The sequence below is a fragment of the Carcharhinus amblyrhynchos genome, chromosome 11 (assembly GCF_965287045.1).
Source record: "Carcharhinus amblyrhynchos chromosome 11, sCarAmb.v2.hapA, whole genome shotgun sequence".
Classification (NCBI taxonomy): domain Eukaryota; kingdom Metazoa; phylum Chordata; class Chondrichthyes; order Carcharhiniformes; family Carcharhinidae; genus Carcharhinus; species Carcharhinus amblyrhynchos.
In genome coordinates, this window is record NC_137334.1 from 15932718 (window position 1) to 15942240 (window position 9523).

A 9523-nucleotide genomic window follows, 5' to 3' on the forward strand; every position below is an offset into this window, starting at 1 on the left:
TTAATTGTTTAAAAACAAAGAGAGGCATGGACAAGTTGGGCCAAATGGCTTGTTTCCATGCTGTAAACCTCTATGACTCTGAATGCCATCAATCATGTTTTACCTGTGAAAAGGACTCTAGCCTCTAGCCTGTTCAATCCTTCCTAATAGTTCAGACTTTAATTTCTCCATCTTTTTAGTAATGCAAAAGCCAAAATTCTGTCAAGTGTGGTCCTTAAATATTCACAATAATTTCTCTGCTTTTGAATTCCATTCCACTAGAATTAGTGAGAAGTTTTGAATCTCCTTTTGCTGAGGCTCATCTGCAGAAAAAAAATGTGTTCTAATACACCATTGCAGAGCTTTGTTTTAAAAGAAAATAATTCTTTGCAAAATGTCACAAGGAGTTGTGCGCAAACCCATTTTGGTGAAGTCGCCATAGTCCTGGGTCTCCCATTTGTGGGGGAAGGGGTGATTTAACCTGAAGATCACCACACCTCGGGTGAGGGGCAAGGTTGAGAAGGTGAGGCCTTCGTGATTAGCCTTAGCCGGCACAGGAATTGAACCCGCGCTGTTGGCATTGCTCTACATCACAAACCAACCATCCAACCAACTTTGCTAAACCAAGCCCCCAGCTTGGGTGAGATGAAGAGAATTCCCAAATACCCCTCGAAGTCTAAAAGGGGACAAGGTGGACCAGGTGTTCGAGGATTGATCAGATTACATGTCTGGAACTCACCTGTTTAAACTCCAGTGCATGATTTTAAACATTTTATTTGCACAGAATCTATTAATTGACCAGAATAAAGACTTCAGCACCATGGCCGATGAGATTGGGAAGGAAAAGCTCAGACTGGAAGGCAACAATAAAGACAAACGGTAACTTTCTAGCCAAGGACTAACCCCTCTTTCCACTGTGGTTCCCACAAGAGCCTATCTACTCTTAAAAATCTATTTGAACAAATATTAATTTTTTGAAGTCCAAGTTTCAATTCATGACAGATTCATTATGCCAGATGAAACGGTGGCACAGTGGTTAGCACTGTTCCCTAACAGTGCCAGAGACTCAGGTTCAATTCCAGCCTCGGATGACTGTGGAGTTTCTGCACGGGTTTCCTCCCACATTCCAAAGATGTGCAGGTTAGGTTGATTGGCCATGCTAAATTGCCTTTTAATGTCAGGAGGATTGCCAAGGTAAATAATGGGGTTATGGGGATAGGGTCTGGGTGGGATTCTTGTTGGTACAGGTTCGATAGCCAAATGGCCTCCTTTTGCATTGTAAGGATTCTATGAAATTGATTGATCTAATGATCTTTACAATAGGATTGACATTAGCTCTCTTTGGAAGCGATGCTGCTTTTACATTTGCTGCACGGGATGCTGTGCTGATAGTCCTGTTTATTTGTTCCCTTAAAACACTTAAATATCCATCTCCAACCCACCTTGGAAGGAAGTATAAACATCCTTCAATGTCTTTAATCTTTCTTAACTGATCAACTGTTCAAATCTATTTCTCAACAATAAAAACAGAAAATGATGGAAAAACTCAGCAGGTCAGGCAGCATCAATGGGGAGAGAGAGAGAAACCAAGTAATGACTCATCTTCGGAACTCCTCTTTGAGTGATGTCAAACTTTAAACGTTAATTCCAGTTCTCTCTCCATAGATGCTGCTAGATCTGCTGAGATTTTCCAATATTTTCTGTTTTTATTTCAGATTTCCAGCATCTGGTAGTTGCATAGAAACATAAACGAAAGGAGGAGTAGGCCATTCAGCTCTTCAGGCCTGCTCCACCATCCATTATGATCGTAGCTGATCATCAAATTCAATACCCAGCTCCCTTTAACCCTGTTACAAGTCAAGTTGGATACTTCAAGGTGTTCTATGAAGCTTGCCTGACCTGTACCATTTTACATTGAATTTGGCTAGGATGAGTACGAAAGGTTTCACTTCAACTGACCCATGTGAAGCCTTTATCAAAAACAAAGTTTAATTAAGAATATTGTTGACGTGTAGTAAGACATGTATAAAATCTTTTAACAATTACAAACAAGAAACACAACAACTACGATAACTCTTAAAGAATATCTCTAATGTGTTCCAACTAAATCCAACATCCAATACACAAATCCTCCAAATAAGCACAATACAGCAGAGATTAATATCCACTTGTTACAGGAATCCAGTCTCCTGGGTTCAATGCTGAAAATCCCTTCTGAAGAAACTCAGAAGAGGTTGTAGTCGAATCTGTTTCCCAAAACACAACTTCTTTAAGGCAGGATGGCAATAAGCCTCTCCTTTCAGAACCAAAAAAAAACAGAGATAGAGAGAGAGAGATTGTTTCTTAGCTTGCTGCTAAACTGCTTCCAGCACACTCCCCAAACAAAAATTGAAAGCCCAAAGGAAAAAAAAACCCATCACCTGACTGCCACTATTTAGCTGCACCACCCATTGCATCGCTGAATCTGTAAGCTGCATAATTTAAAATAAAACTTCCTTAAAGATACACTCACATGACAACCCCAACAGCTATATCTAATTCTTTCTTGAAATCTCTCAATGTTTTGCTCTCAACTACTTTCTGTGATAATGAATTCCGCAGATTCACCACTCTCTGGGTGAAGAGATTTCTACTCACCTTACTTCTAAAAGGTTTACCTCCTATTCTCAAACTATAACTCCTAGTTCTGGGAATATTCTTTTTGAAACTGCCCGTCTAATCCTATTAGACTGCCCGTCTAATCCCTTCTCACTCTTCTGAACTCCAGTGAAGCTAATCCTAACTGACTTAGTCTGTCCTCATATTACAGACCTGCCATCCCAGGAATTAGCAGGGTAAACCTTTGCTGTACTCCTGCTATAGCAAGGATATCCTTCCTCAGATAAGGACACAAAAACTGCACACAATATTTTGCTTTTATCTATTTATCAACAGTTGCCCTTCTTTTGTACTCAAGGGCAGAGTATTTCCCAATAGTTTGGACTTAAATTTCTGGACACACAGATCGACAATATCTTTTTCCTTGACAGTCAGCAAGCTACTGCCCATCAGAGAGGAGATGCTCCAGAAAACAGTGAAAGAAAAATGGTTCGTGCTCGTAGCCGCAGACCCGAAGTGGCCTTGTCGATCAGTGTTGCAGATTTCAGATAACAACTGTGGGATCTGGAAGAGGGTGCCTGAAAGAGCTAATGAACCCTTGTGAGACGCGTGGAGCTGAGTAAGAGCAATGTGTGAACAGAGAAATTCACCATCTGCTAAATGCACTGGAATAAAGGCAATCGATAGTCTGTTATAAAGTAAGGTTTGAGAATAAGTTGGCAACAGCTGTAAGATTCTTCCTTCCAGTTTGGTGCTCTGGTGAGGTTCCCTTCTACCATCTCCACCTGGGAGGAGAGACCCAACAGAATGTGTTATTGGAACACAGAAAAGCCCCTCCTCCAGAGGATCGAATTTTGTTTTTGTCAATAACTGCCTAAATCGATATTTAAAAGAAATCAGTTTTCTCCTTGCAAGTATTCAAAACTAATTTTTAATATACCTATGCAATAAATGGGAATCTCTTCCCAAGAAATAATTTGAAGCTTCTGCCACACCAGCAGCTGGTGCTTGTTTACATGGTGGACGCCCAGTGTTGCAGCTGTCCATGCTTTACATAGTGTTTTGGTAATGTACTTTTGTGAAAATATCCCTATTGCACTTGTTCAGATGTGATTGATGTATTGATTGGAATTTCATGGGACCATAAAATCCAGTGTAGATATCGCATCTAAGTGAAAGCTCCTATCACAGGTAAGCTGGCTGGTTGTGACATAAATGATTGTTTTTTAACCCAGAAGGGGTGTAAACAAAAAATTAAATTGGATTTTATGGCCTGATTTTTCAGTGAGAACCTGACTTGCTGGCAAGGACTGTGTCCCTCACGTGAACACTTGTAACCTCAGGAGTCACCAGGTTGGAGAAAACTTGGTTCATTTAATGTTGATGCTCAACTGGATTGATTTGTAGTAGATTCAGAGTGCATACTCTACGGAAAGGAATAAAAACATTGAGCCTCCATTGCCAATGGGGTATCACCTCCGAAAGAATCATTGTTTCCTTCCTTTACCTGTCACGGTGAGGGGAAAACAAACTTTTTTTGGACTAGTAGTTTTTCCACCTGGGCTCACCAATGCCTTAAACAGAGAACTAACCTCTTGTAAATAGGATGGACTAACTGCAGGGCACCCAAAGGTGGTTTCTAGGTGGCTAGGAGGACAGGGTACTTCCCTGTTGCTAAGTTAATATCCTGACGCTTTCCTCCACTTTGAATTTCTGGTTATCCTGCTGGTGTAGGTACAATCAAGTCCAAAGCATTAGCAGCTAAATCCTTACCCAGTCCATACTTGTTCCCAACGAGGAGTCAGTTGGTTAATCCGTCTGTATCCACATGCTTGAGAAAGTATTACTCACTGACCCCATTTAGTAGAATATCAGATTATATCAGCTATAGATTAACAGTTGGAGAGAATATTTGCATGACAGATTTGAAACCATCGTTTTTGAAATGGAGACTCCACTTTCAATTGTTGTTCATTAACCTCTTCATTCAAGCTGAAGCATTGCAACTACTTATCACCATTTGGAATCACACCTGATGAAGGAACAATGCTCTGAAAGCTTGTGCTACCAAATAAACCTGCTGGACTTCTTACTGTGCCCACCCCAGTCCAACACTGGCATCTCCACATCATACTTATCGCCATGATAGAAGAAAATGAGCACTATTCTTACAGCTTCTTTCAGGCCTGATTAAGAACATAGGAATGTTCACTGCTTCTGGGACTGCAGTGATTGTGTTGATTTGTGCTGGGCTTTGCAGGGCAACTTATCAAACAGGATAGTAAGATCAAGGTGATAGGAAGTAGTGGTCAATGATTAGTAAATCACACTGAAACCTGCCTATGAACTTTGTCTAAGCTGCAGTTGGACAGCGAAGTCCTGTTTCTTTTGAAAAATGCACGGAATTATATTTCACCTCCCAGCAGAACCAGATGCAACATATAGCCAGTGGCTCTGTGAAAAGTTTCAGAAAGTGTGCTAGTAAGTTGATGCTGCAGTTGTTTCCGTTTTAAATCAAGTTTATTTACTGCACAACTTGCTGAGCTAATGTTGGTGAGTAATCTATTTCTTTGCTCTGGATATGTATTTGAGTTTTTTTTTAATATGTGCTGTGACATAATATAGTCAACAATCCATGTTGTGCATGCCTGTTACTACGACCCAATTGGAAGATCATTTTTAACAAATTATTAATCATGTCAGATTGAGCAGGTATGCACACAGCAATAGATATGAGTAATTTAGCCTGGAGAAAGCATTTAGTTTAATTGTGTGGGGAACCAGGGTCAGAAGCTACCCAGGCTAATTTGAAAACTAGTTTTATGGCAAACTTTAGAAAACATTTCCGTTGGTTTAGGAGCAGCGTTTATCAGCACTGAGCAATGGTTCTGTTTTAGAAGAGTAAGTGTTATCAAAGCAGGAACACGGGTGACAAGAGCTTGATAACCATTAACTTTGTTTCTTTCAATAAGAACAGAGCAAATCTATACAGAATCCCGAAACACTTCTAAAAATGATCAGTTCAGCTGTTTTTATTTTACTCAATAACTGCTGCAGCCCTCATTTGATGTTGTTCTTTAAGAACTTTTAGCCCTTTGGGGCTGATTATTCTCTCCAAAATATTGTTCCCAAATTAGTGCCTTGTGCTGTTCTTACTTTGTGCCAGTGGATGCCAAGTAAAACCAGAGCAGTAGTGTATGTTATTAAATGTCATTTTCCACTCAGTCATTGGTCTTTGGGTGTGAAGGTGTCTGTGTCTTGAATGCGGATTCCTCTTCCAGGTCACATTTCCCAGATGGGTTCCGCATTAATCCCTGTCTATTTCCCTTTCCGGTTTCGGCTCCTGCCACCCCCTCTGTGCATTGGATCTACCTGTGCACTGCTTCATCAATGGCCTTGGCGATGATTTGTATCTGCTGTATATTAGATGCACTGCTCATATAAGAGCCTGTCTGTGTTTATCTGTTTCAGGGAATGAGCATCTTGTGATGGCATAACAAAAATAAGGAAATGTAATCCCCTTCAGGCACTGATGGAGTCTTTAATTATTCAATTATCCTGAGGCAAGCTTCAAGTAAATTTTTTTCCTATCATCCTGTGGCACAGTGGTGAGCACTACTGTCTCACAGCACCAGGGACCCGGGTTCTATTCCCTAGCTTGGATCACTGTCTGTGCAGAGTCTGTACATTCTCCCCGTGTCTGCGTGGGTTTCCTCCGGGTGCTTCAGTTTCCTCCTACAGTCCGAAAGACATGTTGGTTAGGTGCATTGGTCATGCTAACTTCTCCCTGAGTGTACCCGAACAGGCACCGGAATGTGGTGACTAGGGGATTTTCACAGTAACTTCATTGTAGTGTAAGCCTACTTGTGACACTAATAAATAAACTTTAAACTATCTTCTCTAGCAGATGATGTAAGTATAGAGACAGGGAAGGATGGAAGAGTGCGGCAGTTGGGTAGTTTTGTTTTAACAGGTGAAATCCTATTAATGAAAGAAGAGACACAAATGTATTATATAGCTACATAAAGCAAGTAACAAGACCCCCTACAGCAGGAGCTGATAAATACTTGTCAATCGTTTGAATCGATTCATTCTTTAACCCTAGTCTTTGTATACAACCTGGAGTTGTCATTGCCGTATTGGCATCCTTGTGATACATTGCCACAAGAGATTGACTCCAGGAGTTTCCTGGAGAGCTTCACCCACTCCACCGTTGGAGTTTGCAGCAGACTGTCTCCAGAGTTACTGGAGAAGACATGAGAGAATACCCTGCAAGAGTCTCAACAGAATAAAACGTAAATAATTCAGACCCCAGTCATTAAGTTTTGGGAATAGAGAGGGCGAAGAGATCGTTCTGCAACATGGTGTAAGAAAGACAGAAAGAAAAACAAATCATGTATTAGAATGGAAGAATTGAAACGTTGATTTGAAGGAATTACGTTTTTCAAGCTTGCTCTGGGCTAGCAGAGAGAAGCACTTGCAAGACTAGCAAGTTTGATGCACAGAAGGGCTTTAGTATCAATTGAAAGAAAATCTTATACAAACTGCTGTAGGATAATCTCCAATGTGAGTTACCAACTGTTTATCAAATAATTATTCTATATGTTTTGTGGGATGGGGGAAATTCGTCTTCACGAATTTTCCTAAGATGTTTGAATTAGTTTATTTTTTATCAAGGATAGGCACAAGTGCAATAAGTTATGTAAATCTCTACAAATTGATTGATTAAAGAATTTATACAAAAACTTTCCACTTTTGTGATTGTGCTGTTTCTGAGCTTTGGATAGTTTTGACTTTCAATGATTGACTGTATGTTACTGATCTATGCAGACCTTATCTGAATTGATGGGATAGTCGGAGGTGTAAGGTTCAGTAAATGTTCCAGTTAATTGTTGGAAGGATGTGGACAGACTGCATTCTTCACCGTAGACCCTTAAGCTCCAACTTGAGCACATACAAAAATGGGACATCCCCATTATACTTCCACAGCAAACCTTGGGTGAGATGTTTGGGTCTGCTGAAGATGGTTTATGGGTCCATCTAATGACCGTACCTCAAATTCTAAGTGCCTGAGAACTTCTTAATTTTGAAACTTGCTGGATATTGGGTGTGGATATTGGGCTGTATAGAGTGTAGTGTGCAAAATTAATTTTTTTTTTCATTCATACAGCACATTTGACAGAGTTAAACATCCCAGTTTACTCCACGGGTTTTATATCAAACAAAATTTGATTCCAAACTACAAGAGACATTGGGACAGGGGATCAAAGGCATGGCCAAAGAGGCGGGTTCTGTACTACTTCAGAAAGAGATGCAAGTGAAATGCTTCTTAACCTGGAATGAGTGTTTTGGACCTTGGATGTTAAGCATGGAAGAGGTAAAGGGACAGCTGTTAAATCTTCTGCAATTGCACGGGAAGGTGGCAAGGGTGATGGGAGAGGCGTTGAGTATAATGGAGGAGTGGACGAGGTTATTTCAGTGAGAATGTTCTCTATGGAATACTGACAGAGGGATGGATTCTGTTATATGTCTTAAAGGAGGCAAGAGATGCTGAAAGAATTCCAAAGATTTGGATTGAGGCAGCTGAAATCTAACCTAGCAATGGTGCAGTGTTGAAAACTGAATACGAACAAGAGGCCAAAATTGGAGGAATGTAGTGACTCCGGTTCAGAAATACATTTAGTGATGCGTGGGAGATCGCCAGATGCAACGTTTGAAGATGAGCATTTTGAAGAATGGTGCTTTCTGTCCTGACTAATATTTATCCCTCAGCCACCATCACCAAAACAGATTATCTGGCCATTATTACTACATTGGCTGTCAAGGGATTTGGGGCATTGTGAAAGATGAAAGATAAATCAAACCCTTTCCTTTCACATGTGAATGTTGGTTCAGGCCAGGTTGAGATTCAACACTGGCAACATACAAAAGTTGGTAATCAAGCCCATATTTTCTCTTATCCAAAGGTGAATATGCTGTGGTGTATCATACGAAGACTTAATCAATGACCCAACTCGGATTTGATCTCGACTCCACAAAGGAATGATTTGAATGAGGGAGCCTAATGGCATATTTCTAAGTTAGCTAATGCCACAAAACTTGGTAGGAAGGCGAAAAGAATGTGGCTTCAAAGTGATTTAGGCAAGTTGAGTGAGTGGCCAATATATGGCAGATGTAGCGTAACGCTGATGAAGGTGGGGTTATCTGCTTCGGATCGAGAAACAAAATGGCAGAGTATTATTTAAGTAGTGATAGCTTTGGAAATGTTGACATAAAAAAGGGACCTGGTTGTCAAATGTTCTTGACTTATCTGCTTCTCAGATAATTTTTAACTCTTTTCAATGCAGAGAAAGAATATTTTCTAGAAGCATTTGTGACAGGTGTTGTTAAAAATATTTTGAGAATATTTTCTGAAAGATTGCCTGTAAACCGTACAAGTATGTACAAGCCCGTACAAATCAGTTGGTAATCTCGAAGCACAGAGCTCATCATTATCGATGAAATTAATGAAGTGTTTCACTTCATCTTCGTAATAAGTCCTCGGGCGCAGAAGTCCCTTCACCAAAATCCCTTTATTTACAAGTCTGACATCAGCACACGGAGTGATTTCAATGAGCAGTCTCCACTAGGAGTCCAGAGGAACTGGCGCTCCTTGTTAAGTACAAAGCAAGAGGCTCCCTGATTGGTCTATCAATTTGGCCCTTTATCAGTGAGTTCATATTCTAACAAGCCCAACTCAATTACCTGATTAAAGCCATTACAATCTTCAAAAAGATTTGTATTTTCCTACTAGACTTCAGTTAATTGCTTACTGCAGTAGCTTTTAGCATTCTCGTCCAAACTTCTGTTGAAAAGTACAGAACATAATTCAACAGTTTTCTCTACAATTGTACAATTGCATCATTATTGTATCACAAGTAACATTGACAGTCTGAACAATGATCTT

At 40.2% G+C, this 9523-nt stretch overlaps 1 protein-coding gene across 5 annotated transcripts in view; it reads left to right on the top strand.

Moving 5' to 3' along the window:
- The window catches only part of usp40 (ubiquitin specific peptidase 40), a 132753-nt gene extending 125467 nt beyond the window's left edge, over window positions 1-7286 (top strand). For 4 of the 5 annotated variants that reach the window (XM_080198606.1, XM_080198607.1, XM_080198608.1 and 1 more), the window contains 2 exons: window positions 764-858; window positions 3013-7286. In XM_080198606.1, coding sequence (XP_080054732.1) covers window positions 764-858; window positions 3013-3181 — 264 coding nt within the window. In that variant the 3' untranslated portion in view covers window positions 3182-7286. Of the gene's footprint in view, window positions 1-763; window positions 859-3008 lie in introns of all 5 variants that reach the window. The other variant, XM_080198609.1, reaches the window with a different exon arrangement.
- The last annotated feature ends 2237 nt before the right edge of the window (window positions 7287-9523 follow it).